Raw genomic sequence first — 15,763 nt, 5'->3', positions numbered from 1 at the left:
TATCCACCACTTAATGAATCTTTAAGTCAGTTTCAAGTGGCTTCCTGAAATTTTGAATTATCATTAAGCTGAACATACAAATCACTCTTTCATTTAGTATTGCGAATATATTAACACAAATACACGAAACATTATATTTGGAAATCACTCTATCAGTATATTATTTCTTATAAAAATAACATTTCATGATTTTTCCACATTACAATAAAAGCAGAAAAATTTTACTAAAGTGCAAAACAAAAATAAAGCTTTACTTTTATATTTCCATTTCATTTTCTTTTAAAAAGGTGAACAACAACAAAATGAACGAATAAAGATATAGCTTTTGCAACCTAAGACTCATTTGAGTTTTAAATTTTCAAAGACCTGAGATTTGTTTGTGATTTTTTTTCCTCCTTATCTTTCCAGTTCTGCTTCTAGAATTTCTCCCCATGTATCTGCATCCATTGGGTACATGGTTTTTTCTGGTAGGCTAATGGGAGAACAAATGTTGCTGTATCTGCCACTTAGCCATTCGTGTTTCACTTTACTCTTCTGGTAATTCCTCAGCAGTATTACCTGAAAGAGGTAAATCACCGTTCAAAAAGACTGTAGTTGGTGGTTGGTTAGTGAATGTGTTTAAAGCAAGAGAAACAGATTGACAGGGCTGAAAAAAAGAGTAAGTATTTACATTGATATACACATATTTTAATAAATTTATGTGTCTGTGTACGTGTGTGTATGTATATGTGTATTTATACAGAGTGCGCCATATAGTTTACTAGGGGTTTGGGATACGGTGAAGTGAAAAGAAGGAGCTAATTCCCTTCTGGTTAATAGAGGAAAATTCCCGAATTTAGAATTTAAGAAATGCAAAAGGATAAATGAAAGACAGTGTGGAAACAGTGTGGTTAGCAGGAAAAGGCTAATAACTTTAACTCATTTCCAAAAGTCAACACACTGTTTACGTTATTCTGCATATGCAATTCTGTCTCCTCCAAGCATAAGTTAGAACTGACTCCTAACACTGTCAACAACACCGCAGATCGCAAAGATTAAACTTACCCTCCAGGAATAACCACTTTCTAGATCATCATCTATTTCTCTTCGGCACACAGCTCTTACAGTCATGCAGTGAGGTCTCCATAAAGAGTCACTGTTTCTTATTGCGTAATTCCAGCTCCTGCATGTCAATGAAGCCCTGCACAAACTCCGAATGTCCAGCTGACTGAAAATTTTAAAAGTGAGTTCTTGAGGCAGCAGTTCAACAAAGTTGTTTTCACTCTCATTTTTTTCCTTCTCAGCATCCACAGAGTTCGCTTCTGTGTGAGAAACTCTTGAATTACTGTTTCTCTTGTAGTTTTTATGCATAGCTTAATGTTTTAGTAAATTATCCTCATATGTAACCTAAAAGGCAAGATTTAAACATGCTCAGTCTCCAAATAGGAGTAGAAATCCTACTTTGAGTCAGATGCTTTTTGGGTATAATTTAAGAACTCTTTCTTGACTTTTGGTTCTCAGTCTGTAAAATGGACCAATGCTGCCCCTTTCCTGAAAGTTCTTGCAAGGATTAACAGGGATAGTGTGTAAAACATCTAGTCTTGCTACATCTGAATTGCACATGGGAGATACCTCAACATATTAGCTTCACTCTCACCCAGGCTGGAGTGCAGCTGTGTCATCATAGCTCGCTGCAGCCTCAAACTCCAGCCTCAAGTGATTCTCTCGACTCAGCATCCCCCCATTTTTTTTTGAAACAAACAAACAGAAAACCAAAAACTGTTTTTTGGAGAAATGGTTTTTGCTATGTTGCCCAGGCTGGTCTCGAACTCTTGTCCTCAACCAATCCTTCTGCCTCAGCCTCCCAGAGTGCTAGGATGACAGGTAGGAGCCACCACACCCGGTACTTTCATACCTTTGAAAATATGTATGAATCAATCCTATTAAACTCCTGAATACTTGTTGTATATAGGAACTGATGCCTCATCATTAATTTGTAATTTGTGACTTAATCATAAACTAGATGGACTTCTAGTTGTATAAGAATTTTATCTACTTGTATCTAATGGATAGGTAGGTGCTTACATTTGACACAAATACTATCTGAAATGGACAAGAAGATGAGATCTGGATTATGAAACAAAGTCTTAAATATTCATCTCAGTCATAAGAGTGGTGTTTTAAGAAATGGCCCCTTGAAGCTATCCTATATGCATAGTTAATTATGAGCTAAGGATAACAGTCACTGAAGTATTCAAGCAACAGTGAGTGACAACTGTAAACAATGTTGAGAACTCAGCTAGGTATAGTATGTGACTATTTGAAGCCCAGATATAAAGCTCAGTTTCAGCTAATTTACCTAAGGTGAATGGTGTAGGCTTCCCAAATCAGGTGAAAGCATGACTGGGTAAATCACCACCCTTGAGGTACTTTTGTATATAAAGACAGCTTGTATTCACTTAAAATCAGTTTATTCCATTTTGCACTTCCTTTTATAATGGGGGTTGGATGTGCAAGAGGAGCGGTTTGAGATACAGCTAAATACTTCTTTTAACTCAGCTGAACACAAATCTCTTTTCTAGATGAGCTACTCAGCTATGTTTCTGGACTTGACAAGACCACGGTGGTTCCCATTCATGATCCAGACTAGCTGTGGTGGCTGGAACTGTAGTCTGTGTTCAACAGAGGTCTTCTTCTTGAGGGTTTGGGGAAGTAAGAAAGCAAACTGGTAAAAACGAGTGAGTCAAGAGCAAGTTTTTGCCATGCACCTTGGCCCCTTCCACCACCAATACAAACCAAAGCCAAACCACAAGGTTCTTGAAAAGAATCTCACATTAGGAAAACGTTACAGTGTATTTAAACGTTACGGTGTGTTTATCCACTTCTCCCAGGATCTTACTGGGAGAATAAAATGCCTCCCCTTGTGGAATTCCTGCAACGGGAATGAAGGTTTTTTAATTTCACAGCAGGGTATGCCTTGGCGAGGTTCTAAAATCCCACTAGGAATCTTTCTTCTACGTCCAGGTTCGCCTGGATGCCTGGAAACGACCCCTCTTCTGCCCTTTCTCCTTTATGAACCGAGTTTTGCTGAATTCTCTCTCAAGTGAGGTAAAAGCTCGTCTCTCTTTCAACTATCAGTCGGAGGGATAGATTGGCGGCAGCGCAAAAGGAGGGGCGGGGAGCCCCACTCCGCCCACATCCCACAGGTCAGGGCTAATCACCCCACGTCCCATCTGAGCCACCCTCCTTGTGTCCCGCGCGGGTTGCAGCTGCTGGAACCCAAGAACACAGAGCACTGACAACTGACAACAACAACCGTCAGCGCTGTCACTGCGGCTCCAGGCCGCGGAGGGAAGGCTGAGCTTGCGTCAGGGCCGCGTCCCCGGGAGCGTAGACACCTAAGCCAACGGGAATGGAAGATCCTCCTACCTAGTGGGCCGCGGTGGCTTCTCCTCCCGCGATTTAAATCCTCCGGAATTCGAATCTTTCCCCATAGCTCTTCTCTTCCCGCCCACCTGAGCCTCACCCCGCGCAGGCGCCGAGAGGGGCGCGCAGTGCCTTTAGGGATTGGTAGTTTTTTCCAGGGCGTCTGAGCTCGGGAAAGGAAGTGAAGAAAGGCGCCAGGACTACAAGGCCCGGCGTCCTCCAAGATGGGAGGGAGGTGAAAAGGGTGGTGGGGAATAAGCCGGGGTTTTTAAACAATAATTTTGAGGCGGCGTGACTGGGGAATCCCCGATTGCGTCATCAGTAGGCGTGGAGGGAAGGGACTGCGCTGGGGCCGGGCTCTGACAGGACCGGCGCAGGCGTGGGGAGCCTTTGCGGCCCTCCCCCGGTGTTTTTCCCAAGTCCTGGGCTTGCCCCGCGCAAACAGCGGAGGGGCCAGTCTCCTGGCGAAGGGGCCTAATCCTTGCCCGCCATGTCCTGGGGCTTCGAGCTGCAGCCGCGGGACGGCGGTCCCCGGGTGGTCCTGGCGCCCGGGGAGACTGTGATCGGCCGCGGGCCGCTGCTGGGAGTAAGTGTGGGCTGGGTCTCGGCGGACCCCGAGAGCCGTGGAGGTCCGCTCCGGCTCCTGAAGACCGGCCCTAGTCCTAGTCCTATTCCCCACCGCGCTGGTCCGCCGGTCTGGATTTTATAAGTTTGGGGCCGCAGGTTTTTCAGTTACCTTTAAGCAATTCACAAACATTTCTCTATGTTGCTTTAAAAACACTGACTGTATTACCATTATTATCTTATCCAGGGGTTGGCAAACTAGAGTCTGGGGGCCAAATCCAGCCTATGTTTGTATGGCCCCGTGAACTAAGAATGATTCTTAAATTCTAAAATGTAAAATGTAAACAAAAAACCCACCAATTTTTCCAAGAGAATATTACTGCAAGGGTTGAGGGTATTGTGGCTTGTCCTGTAGAGCCTACAGTATTTACGGTAGTCTCTGGCCCTTTACAAAAAAGTTTGCCAAATCGTGATATTATGCCTTCTAGGCTAATTTCTTTTAAGCTTTGGTCTCCTTTGCAGAGCTGTGTGGACCTTATTTATTTATTTGTATTATTTATTATTTCCAGTAAAATGAGTAGCTAATCCTTAATAAGGAATGTGTATAGCGTTCCAGTCATTGGTCTAAGGAGACATTACCTATACCAACATCTTTAACTGTCAGGTATTTTTATTATCCTCATTGTTCAGATGAGAAAATTGAGCCATACATACGTTATTTAAAGTCCATATATAAGCTTTTGGACACATAATGCCACAAAACTAAATATTCTCTACCTTCTTTGGGAGGTTTAGGAATGAGAACATTTGCATATTGCATTCCAGAATTCTATAGAGCTCTTCTTAAGTACATCTAGTTTTTTATTTTTTTCTTTAACATTTAACATTTCTTGTTTGGTGCTCACTGTGTAGAACATTTTGCAGATTCTAGCACTGCGGGGCATACAAAGATGAATGGAACATGGGTCCCTGCCCTCTAGGAGTTTTCTCTTGGGACTGGGGAGACACCTGTGTCAGTGAGCTAACACCAAGGAGTAAGGAGTGTTGACTGTTATCCTGGTTAACTTCCAGAGTCTAAATGGAACCATTGGTACTTGCCTTAGGTCCCTTCTGGGAGCAGGGAAAGGAGTGGTAGTTTAAGGTTGTGTTATGGAAATTGGTCCTAAAGGGGTGTGTGTGTGGTGTGTGTTGTGTACATACACATGTGCATGTAGTACGGTTATTGAGAAAGTAGATATTCAATTGCTGTTCTTTTTTTTAACAGGACAAGTGATTATTTAAATGTTTAACATCATTTCAATTGTTTTTTTCATCGTTTATTAGCCTATACAAACACTGGAAGGAACTGTCTGGAGGCTTTATTTTTCTGTTTTTCTTTTAAATTCGTAGGTTAGAAACTTAGAGTATGTGTTTCATCTAGTAATCATATGTCTGGTGACTAATGAGTTTTGACTTGCTTAAGAAATTGTCACCAGTAGAGTACCTGGGTCTGGTTAAAAGACGGATGAATTTTAGGGCTGTGTTTTAGAAACTTGGCAACAGATTGCAGACCCTTTCATTATTTGTAGCTTGTTCTTTGTGTTGTCGACTTGCTAATGTGAGATGAGTCTATTTGGTATCTGTTTTTTAAAATGATAGGGAGTGAAAGCTGGGCAATTATCTGGTCAAGATTTTGCTTTTCCTTTTAAAATAACATTCAGGGATGAGATTCTGTTGCCAAGGTTGGCAGGTATCAGAAGTGATTATGAATGACATCCTAAGTGTGTTAAAGGAAAAATTTGGAGAACAAACAAATCACATTGTAGTTTCTTCGATTTTGGAGCTGACAGATGCACTCAATTCTTCTCCGCAGTGGTTAAAACACAATATAAGGGCTCCTGTTTCCAACAATAGGAATTCCAGTGAGACTTATTTTTGTATTGTGAGAGAGTGAAGACTGAGTTCTAAGTGGAAAACTCAGTAAGTTCATTGTAAATTGGTATACATTGGAAACGATTAATATAAATAAGGATGATTTTGAACTTTCTTAATTGGGCACGTTTTTCTGAGACAAGCTTCACAAACCTTGATGGCCACACAAACATAAAAGTTTATAATCCCACTGTGTAAAATAGTCTTGGTAGTAAAACAGTTTGAGAATGAGAATATTTTTGTGTTTTTACGGTGGTAGGAAAACACAGAGAAACCTGTCACAAACAAAGGACAATGAAATTTAATCTTTCTTGTGCCCTTTGCTTTCATGTGAGTCATCAGAGAACCCCAGCTCTTTGTTTACTAGATTTTGATTCTGCTGCATGATTGGCATCAGTTAGATGGTTTTACAGGAGGATTTATCTTCAGAGAACTTAAGTTAAAACAGCCAATCCAAAAGATTATATATTGTGTGATTCTATTTATATAACATTATTGAAATTGCAGATTGTGAAATTTCAAAAATAGAGAACAGATTAGTGGTTTCCAAAGGTTAAAAAATTAGGCTGGAGGGCATCAGGGAATGGATATGGCTATAAAATAGCAACATGGGGGATATTTATGGTGATAGAAATGTGCTTTGTCTGGACTGTGTCAGTATCAATATCTTAGGTTGGTGTATTGTACTGTAGTTTTGTAAGATGTTACCATTGGGGGAAACTGGATAAATGGTACAAGAGATGTTTCTATATTATACTTTCAACTACATGTGAATCTACCATTATCTTAAGAAATTTTATTTAAAAGGGTTTTATAGAACAACATGTCAAGCACTGTTAGGCCAAAGTATTTGCTTTATGATTTTTACTTCAAGCTGTTACACTCTTAAATGAAATCTACTATTTTTGATTTCAGATTTTTCTTCTTTTGTTTTGACAGCAGGGATTATATGACACATTTCCTTATGATCGATTTCCCTTCTAGGGATATCTAGTGAGACTTTCTCAATGTAGATATAATTAAATTGACTACTTTGATTAAAAAGAGAAGAGTCCCCAGTTGGGGGAACAGGGAAGGTCATAGGCTTCAGTATAGACTCTTCAGGTGGCATCAGTTCACCACTTCTAAGAATGTTGTAAATGTTCTACAAAGTTTACACAAAGTAACCATCCCCTGACCTGACAGCTCTATACTTGAACTGCTTATTGCAGAATCCTCCTGGCTGTCCTGGAATGCTGTTCCTACCTGCTCCAACATAGGTTTCTTCCCTGACACTTCTTTATTTCTAGATTTGCCCTTCCCTCATTTTATTATTTAGCCTACAATCAGTACCTAGCACATAGTAGGCCTTCAACACATGATTTCTTCTTCCTTCCATTTCTGCATCTCAGCCTCTCATTCACTCTACCCTCAAAAAGAGCCTATTTGTGACTTAGATATGAAAAAGGGTTGTCATTGAGTTTTGAAGTGAATTTAAATATAGTAAAGATGCAGTCCTACCAACTGCTAAATCTTAAGGAGTAACATTCACAATGAATTAAGTTTTAACATTTTTCCTATTTTGTTGATTGATAATTCGCTAAATTCAGGAAATAGTTAATAAATAAATACTATGGTTGGATGGGAGGGAGTATAGGAGAAATAAAGATGAATGAGAAACAAGTCCTTGCTCTCAAGAAACTTACAGTTTTGTAGGTTTGAGAGACAAATAAACAAGTATTAATAACTAAACAAGGTTACAAGCTCACACGGGGACTGGAGCCAGGCTGACACTTGGAGTGAGCGAAGTGGGAGGGAAGAAGAAGACAACATAGGGACAGTGATAAATGACAACAGTTCTGCCTCAGTGTTGGGAAGGCCACAAGGAGAGGGTCTCTGTGCAATCCCTGCTACTTTCCCCTATTCCCACTTGGTAACAGCGTCATATTGTTTTTTTAAGAATAGTAAGAAATTTGAATTTTTAAATATAATCCTTGATTTTTAAAAGGTCACATTTTATTAAAAGTTATGTTTAAATATCATGAGTCTGTTGATGAAGAGTTAAATTCTATAAAATATTTCCAGAGATTTATTCTGAGCCAAATATGAGTGACCATGGCCCGTGACACAGCCCTCAGGAGGTCCTGAGAACATGTTCCCAAGGTGGTCAGGGTACAGCTTGGTTTTTATATATTTTAGGGAGGCATGAGACATCAATCAAATACATTTAAGAAATACATTGGTTTGGTTCAGAAAGGTGGGCCAACCCAAAGCAGGGGCTTCCAGGCTATAGGTAAATTTAAACATTTTCTGGTTGACAATTGGTTAAGTTTATCTGAAGACCTGAGATCAAAGGAAATGTGCAGGTTAAGATAAAGGCTTATGGAGACCAAGTTTTATTGTGCAGAGCTCTCAGATCACAGACTTTAGAGATAGCAGGTTGCAAAATGTTTCTTATCAGACAGGAAAGGGTTCCTGGCTCTTAATTGATTATCTCCTGGATCTGGAAAGGAAGGAAGGGAAACAAGGGGGAAAAGGGATTCCCTGTAGAATGTGGATTTTTCCCACAAGAGACTTTGCAGGGCAATTCCAAGATATGGCAAAGAAATATATTTTAGGGTAAAACATTTTGATTTTCTTCCTTGTTATGCCTGAGTCAGACTGGAAAGTAAGTCACGTTATACAGGGTTAAATAAAACTCATCTGATGAGAATTTATAGTTTGTAGGGCATGACTTCCCAGATCCCTTAGAAAGGAATTTGGGCAAGATTTAAAAAAAAAAAAAGAATCAGAGCTTAGTCCTCAAGCTAGACAGAATAATGTCACAGGGTACAGAGAAGTATAAGAAGGAACCTGAAGTTAAGAGGTGGGATCAGGGAAAGAAAGCTTCATGAACTTGGTAGCATGTTGAGTTTGACTGTGGTGTGTTGGGACAGTTAGAATTTTGGTAGGTGAAGAGTGGGTGGTGTAAGGAAGGGCTTGTGTGGTTTAAAGCTCTAAGATATGGCGTGTTGGATAATTGGGTAAGTGTTGACCAGGCTTGTGGGATGATCACATTATGTCAATGATCCCGTTTAACTTTTACAAACACTGTTTTTAAATATATTAGTTTTTAAAGTAGACTTTATTTTATGGAGCAGTTTTAGGTTCACAGCAAAACTGAGTGGAAAGTACAGAGAGTTCCCATATACTCTCTGCCCTCTTACATGTACAGCTTCCCCCACCATCAACATTCTGCACAGTGTGGTATATTTGTTGCAATTGATGAATCCACATTGACATGTCATTATCACCCAAAGTTCATAGTTTACACTGGGGTTAACTCTTGGTATTGCACATCCTGTGGGTTTTGACAAATGTATAATGCCATGTATCTACCATTGCAGTATAACACAGAATTGTTCCACTGCCCTAAAATTTTCTGTGCTCTGCCTGTTCATCCCCCAGAGGCTCCCTGGGACTCCTGGCAACTACTGGACTCTTTTACTTTCTCCATAGTTTTGCCTTTTTCAGAATGTCATAGAGTTCTAGTCATATAGTACATAACTTTTTCAGGTTTCACATAGTAATATGTATTTAAGGTTCCTCCAAGTCTTTTCATGGCTTGATAGCTCATTTCTTTTTAGTGATGAATAATATTCCATTGTCGGTTTATCCATTCACCTACTAAAGGTCATCTTGGTTGCTTTCAAGTTTTAGTGGTCGTGGATAATACAACTACAAACATTTGGGTGCAGATTTTTGTGTGGACATAGGTTTTCAGCTCATTTAGGTAAATACTAAGGAGCACAGTTGCTGGATTGGGTAGTAAAGTTGTATAATAATAGTTTGTTTAGTGTTGTAAGAAACTGCCAAACTGTCTTCCAGAGTGGCTGTACTATTTGCATTCCCACCAGCAATGAATGACAGTTCTTGTCGCTGGACATCCTTATCAACATTTGGTGTTATCAGTGTTTTAAATTTTGATCATTCTAATAGATGTGAGATAAATAACTTTTCATATATATATTCTGAGTGGACAAAAATACAACAGTCAACACAGATGACTCCTGTGTCATCGAATATGTGGTGATTTCCCCCTACCAATGAGCAAGCAGTCACTTTTGCAGCAGACATCAACTGGGTGTCCTCTAATTCAATTTAATTCTGACACCATCTATCTGGAGATAGCATCAGCTCCCACAGGTTGAGGCCTCAGTTCCCAAGATTTCCCCCCACTTCTAATGCCAATTACAAGCCCCAAGTTGTTTTACCTATGCTTCTGAACCACTGGCTGTAAACTGGGGATCCCATGGCCCTTTCCTTGGGCTCTATTAATTTGCTAGAGCAGCTCCTAGAACTGGTTTGTTATAAAGGATATGACAAACGATACAGATGAGGAGATGTGTAGGGTAAGCTATGGAAAGGGGTACTGAGCTTCCATGCCCTCAACAAGTGTGTCACCCTCCAGAAACCTCTACATGTTCACCTGTTTGGAAGCTTTCCTAACCCTGTCCCCTTTGGGTTTTTATGGAGTCATCATTATTTAGTCTTGATTGATTAAACCATTGGCCATTAGTGATCAGCTAACCCTTCAGCACCTCTCATCTCCCTAGAGGAGGCTGGGACTTGGGGCTGAAAGTCCCAATTCTCTAATCATACCTTGGTCTTTCCAGTGACTGGCTCCCACTCTGAAGCTATCTAGGGGCTGCTAGCTGTCACCTAACTCATTAGTATACAAAAAGACATCACTGGGGAGATTCTGAGGATTTTAGTGGTTCTGCCAGGCAATAGGGACAGACTATATTTTTCAATTAAATATATCTTCCCCTGAATTAATGCCTTCAAATTTTCATCCCCCATTTACTACTTATCATGAATATGCTATCTTCTCACATGTCTTCATATTTTTGTGTGAGTTCCTTTCTTTGGTAATTTGATTCTGTAGGTAGTGTCTGGGTATATGTATTTTTTTGAGATGGAGTTTTTTTCTCGTTGCCCATGCTGGAGTTCAATGGTGTGATCTTGGCTCAGCACAACCTCTGCCTTCTGGGTTCATGAGATTCTCCTGCCTCAGCCTCCCAAGTAGCTGGGATTACAGGCATGTGCCACCATGTCCGGCTGATTTTATATTTTTAGTAAAGACAGGGTTTCTCCATGTTGATCAGGCTGGTCTCGAACTCCTGACCTTAGGTGATCTCCCCACCTCAGCCTCCCAAAGTGCTAAGATTACATGCGTGAGCCTCCGCTCCCAGGTGGGTAGCTGTATTTTTAAAAGCTCTGAAGATGATTCTACTGCAAAGCCAGAGTTAAAAACCACTTCTAGACACACTAAGTAGAGTACTTGGCACAGAATGGGTCTTTAAGAAATGTCTGCTGAACCGAACTGAATAAGCAAAATAACTACTTAGACACATTAATTTTCCAAAGTCCCAAGTGGTGCTTTAAACCCACTTTTATCTTCTTAAGCTCTCTTTATGTCTTTATTTACTGCGTTGCCTCTGTCATCATCTATTAATGATGAGGATGATGTTCTCACACTTGTGCAGCATTCACTGTGTAAGCAGCATTGCAAGCCAAACAGGTAGGATGAGTTGAAATTTCAGTGACATCTTGATAGTCAACACAATTTTGTCATATTGGCTAACAATTCAGCAGCCTTGAATTCGAGCTCAAAAAGCATTGGATTTACTTTTTAAAATCTAAATGATCCATATTAATCAGTATTGTGAATTAGACAGGTGTTTGTGAGGTTGCCTGATAACCTACCATTTATACCATTATTCTTATGGGAAAGCATATTCACAAGTTCCAAAGAACATTTCACATCAAGTATATTAACCTTTTAAAGAGAACTTGATTTCTGAATTGAAGTGTGTATGGAGAGTCTCTGGGCAAAATCAAGTCTATTTCTTCATACTTGCCCCCTTTTAACATCAGAAGTTGGACTTTGGTACATTCCAGATGCAATAATGTTAAACATCTTGTATCAACTACTTTTGCTCTATTGAGGAATAAGACTGACCTCTCATCAAATATTATGGCAGAGTCTCAGTATAGATGACTGAGCTCTGGAATGCGTGCTGGACTTGGCACTGGGAAGATCGCTAGATAAGAAAATTTTATGATTTGTAGACTTCTTTATAGTAACCAGTCTGGATTCAGTTTGAGTCTTTATATATATATATGCTTTTTTTTTTTTTTTTTAGGTTTGTGCATTTCACCATAATACTGGCTCAAATCCTATACTAGATGACTTTCTGTTTTTCTCTACCATGAAAATTTGAATTTGTCTTTTTTTGTCTGTTGTTGATACAGCAAACTAGATAATCTTTTGGGAAAGTACTGTAAATTGTGAAGTATTGTGTAAAGTAATTTTTTTTTATGTATTATGCTCTTCCCCAATTTTGCAAGATTATATAGTCAGTGTAGAAAATGTAGGACTTTCGTCTGTAATCCCAGCACTTTGGGAGGCCGAGGCGGGCGGATCACCTGAGGTCAGGAGTTTGAGACCAGCCTGATCAGCATGATGAAAGCCCATCTCTACTAAAAATACAGAGATTAGCTGGGTGTGGTGGTGCACACCTGTAATCCCAGCTACTTGGGAGGGGGAGGCAGGAAAATCGTTTGAACCTGGGAGGCAGAGGTTGCAGTGAGCTGAGATTGCGCCATTACACTCCAGCCTGGGCAGCAGAGTGAGACTAAAAAAAGAAAAAGAAAAGTAGGAATTTCACCAAAATCAAGTAAGCAGGAAGACAAAATAAGCACTTCGAAGTCAATTACCAAGAGATAAACACTGTAAACATTCAATGTACTTCTTTCATATATTGAATCTGTGTACATAGGTATATATATTTTACTCAGTATATGTATTGTACAATAGTTACCAATGGTTTTTCACTAATATTATAACATAAATTTTGTTATTAATATTCTAAATAGTATTTTCAGTGCAACCTTCCAGTGGCTTACTGTCACACTTAAAACCCAAAGTCCTAATGGGTATGAGGTTTCCTTTTGGAGTGATGAATACATCCTGGAAATAGAAGTGATGGTTGCACAATTTTGTGAATACAGTTAACCCTGAACAACATGGGTTTTGAACTGCATAGGTCCACTTCTATGCAGATTCAACACATATATTGGAAAAGTTTTTGGAGATTTGTGGCAATTTGAAAAAACTCACAAACTGTATTTAAAAAACATTGAAAAATTAAGAAGATATGTAATGAATAAATGAAATATATGTAGGTAGTAGTCTAGCTTATCATTTACTACCATAAAATATATTCAAATCTATTGTAAAAAGGTAAAATTTATCAAAACATACACATACAAACACAGAGTGTATATAGTGCCATTTGCAGTTGAGAGAAATGTAGACAAATGTAAAGCATAAAATTCACTGTAGTACATACTGTACTTCTGTAATAATTTCTAACCACTTCTTGTTGCTGTTTTGGTGAGCTTTACTGTTGCAGGTATCTGCTTACAACAACATGTGATGTGAATCATCTCAGCATAAGCAGTTCAACTCTCCAGTAAATTGTGTATCATAATAAAAATAGATCTCAGCTGGGTGTGGTGGTTCATGCCTGTAATCCTAGCACTTTGGGAGGCTGAAGGATTCCCAAAGGACTGCTTGAGCCTGGAGTTCAAGATCAGCCTGGACAACATAATGGGATTCCATCTCTACAAAAAGTAAATTAAAAACAAAAATTAGCTGAGCATGGTGGTGCATGCCTGTAATCCCAGCTACTTGGAGGCTGAGATGGGAACCTCACTTGAGCCTGCGAGATTGAGGCAGCAGTGAGCCATGATTGCACCATTATACTCCAGCCTGAGTGACAGAGTGAGACCTTGTCTGTATTAGTCTGTTCTCACACTGCTAATAAAGACATACCCAAAACTGGGTAATTTGTAAAAGAAAGAAGCTTAATTGACTCACAGTTCCATATGGCTGAGGAGGCCTCATAATCTTGGCGGAAGGCGAATGGGGAGCAAAGTCAAACGTCTTACATGGCATCAGGCAAGAGAGCTTGTGCAGGGGTGAGACTTATTTACTACCCTGAGAACAGTATGGGAGAAACTACCCCCTGATTCAGTTATCTCCACCTGGTCCTACCCTTGACATGTGGGATTATTACAGTACATGGTGTGATTTGGGTGGGGACACAGCCAAACTATACTATATCAATGTCTTTAGAAAAAAAAGGGGGGGGATCTCTCATGAGTCTTGTATTTTTCTGTTGTGTTTGCTGCAATATCGTAAACCTTGATTAACACACCATGGGACCATGGGACCTATATGAAATACCACTACTGATGCTGGAAGTTCTCCCAAAAAGCAGAGAAAAATAATGGCAGAAAAAAAAAAAAGCAGAGAAAAATTATAAGAAGTTGAATTCCTTGATACATACAATAGATTAAGGTCTGCAGCTGTGTTGCCTGCCATTTCAAAATAAACAAATACAGCATATGGATGATTGTAAAAAAAAGAAAAGGAAATTCATGAAGCTTTCACTGCAGCTATGCCAGCAGGTGGGAAAACCTTGCACTTTTTGTAAAACACCTTTTAATCTTGTACTGAAAATGCAATTTTTATGTGGATACAGGCTTGCTATAAGAAAAACATACCTATAGACTCTAATATGATTCAAGAAAAAGCAAAGTCATTATATGACAACTTAAAGCAAAAGGAGGGAAAAGATCTAAAGCTGGAGAATTTAGTGCCAGCAAAGAATGGTTTAATAATTTTAAAAAGATGTTTGGCTTTTAAAATGTCAAGGTAACAGAAAATGCAGTTTCTGCTGCCCAGGCAGCAGCAGATGTATTCCCAGATGTCATTAAGATAATCACTGAGGAGAAAGGATGTCTGTCTGAACAGGTTTTTTAATGTGAATCAAAGTGCCCTACTCTGGGGGAAAAAAAAAGAAATGCCACAAAGGACAGTTATGAGTAAGGAAGTGAGCACTGGGATTTAAGGCAGGAAAGGATAGGCAGTTCTACTGTTTTGTGCTAATGCAGTTGGGTTTATGATTAGTACTGCCCTTATCTACAAAGGTGCTAACCCCTGAGCCTTGGAGGGAAAAGATAACCACCAGCTGCCATTCTTTTGGTTGTACAAAGAGAAAGTCTAGGCATGAAAATCCTTTTTCTGAATTGGTTCTATCAATGCTTTGTCTTTGAAGTCAGGAAGTACCTTGCCAGTAAGAGACTGCCTTTTAGAATTCTTTTGAACAATGCCTCTGGCCACCCAGAGCCCCATGAGTTCAGTAACGAAGGTGCTGAAGTGGTCTATTTTTCCCCAAACACAGCATCTCTAATTCAGCCACTAGATGAGGGAGTCATAAGGGCTTTTAAGGCTCATTATACACAGTACTCTATGGAAAAGATTGTCAGGGTTATGGAAGAGAACCTCCCTAGAGAGAACATCACGAGTCTGGAAGGATTACACCATTGAAGATAACCATTGTTGTTACAGAAAAAGTCATGAAAGCCATCAAGCCTGAAGCAGTGAATTCTTGCTGAAGAAAACTGTCCAGGTGATGTGCATGACTTCACAGGGTTTACGACAAAGCCAATCAAATAAATTATGAAAGAGATTGTGGATATGGCTAAAAAGTCGGGGGTGAAGGATTTCAAGGTATAGATATTGGAGAAATTCAAGAGCTAATAAACACTAATTAACAGAAGACAACTTGATGGAGACAAATGCTTCTGAACCAGTGCCAGAAATGAGGAAGACGATGTAGTAAAGGCATCAGTGCCAGTAAACAAACCGACACTAAACACTCTGACAGAAGGGTTATGTTTATTCAACACTGCTTTTCTTTTACAACATGGACCTTTCTATGATACAGACCCTGAAACTAAACAAATGGTAGAATAGGATTGGAAATGTATAAAAACTTTTTTTTTTTTT

General features: G+C 39.6%; 2 protein-coding genes across 2 annotated transcripts in view; one reads left to right on the top strand and one right to left on the bottom strand.

The window, feature by feature from the left end:
• Positions 1-396: 396 nt before the first annotated feature.
• Positions 397-2,636, bottom strand: FBXO48 (F-box protein 48). Its single transcript, XM_011945270.1, has 3 exons — positions 2,339-2,636; positions 1,045-1,386; positions 397-558 (listed from the first exon to the last, which is right to left on the bottom strand). Exons 2-3 carry the CDS (start codon positions 1,348-1,350, stop codon positions 397-399), a joined length of 468 nt encoding a protein of 155 aa, XP_011800660.1. The 5' UTR covers positions 1,351-1,386; positions 2,339-2,636.
• Positions 2,637-3,740: 1,104 nt separating this feature from the next.
• APLF (aprataxin and PNKP like factor) overlaps positions 3,741-15,763 on the top strand; it is a 100,025-nt gene continuing 88,002 nt past the window's right edge. Inside the window, exon 1 of the mRNA XM_011945515.1 lies at positions 3,741-3,991. Within this exon, the coding sequence (XP_011800905.1) occupies positions 3,896-3,991 (96 nt within the window). The 5' untranslated portion in view covers positions 3,741-3,895. The remainder of the gene's footprint in view (positions 3,992-15,763) is intronic.

Source organism: Colobus angolensis, unplaced genomic scaffold (genome assembly GCF_000951035.1).
Source record: "Colobus angolensis palliatus isolate OR3802 unplaced genomic scaffold, Cang.pa_1.0 Scaffold24, whole genome shotgun sequence".
In the NCBI taxonomy this organism is placed as follows: domain Eukaryota; kingdom Metazoa; phylum Chordata; class Mammalia; order Primates; family Cercopithecidae; genus Colobus; species Colobus angolensis.
The sequence above is the reverse complement of the archived record's forward strand: the minus strand, read 5'-3'. Positions and strand labels throughout refer to the sequence as shown.

Coding starts and splice junctions, on each gene's coding strand:
- FBXO48 (XM_011945270.1), bottom strand. CDS start 1,350: ATGCATAAAAACTACAAGAGAAACAGTAATTCAAGAGTTTCTCACACA. Junction 559..1,044: donor AAAGTGGTTATTCCTGGAGG/GTAAGTTTAATC, acceptor TACCTCTTTCAG/GTAATACTGCTGAGGAATTA.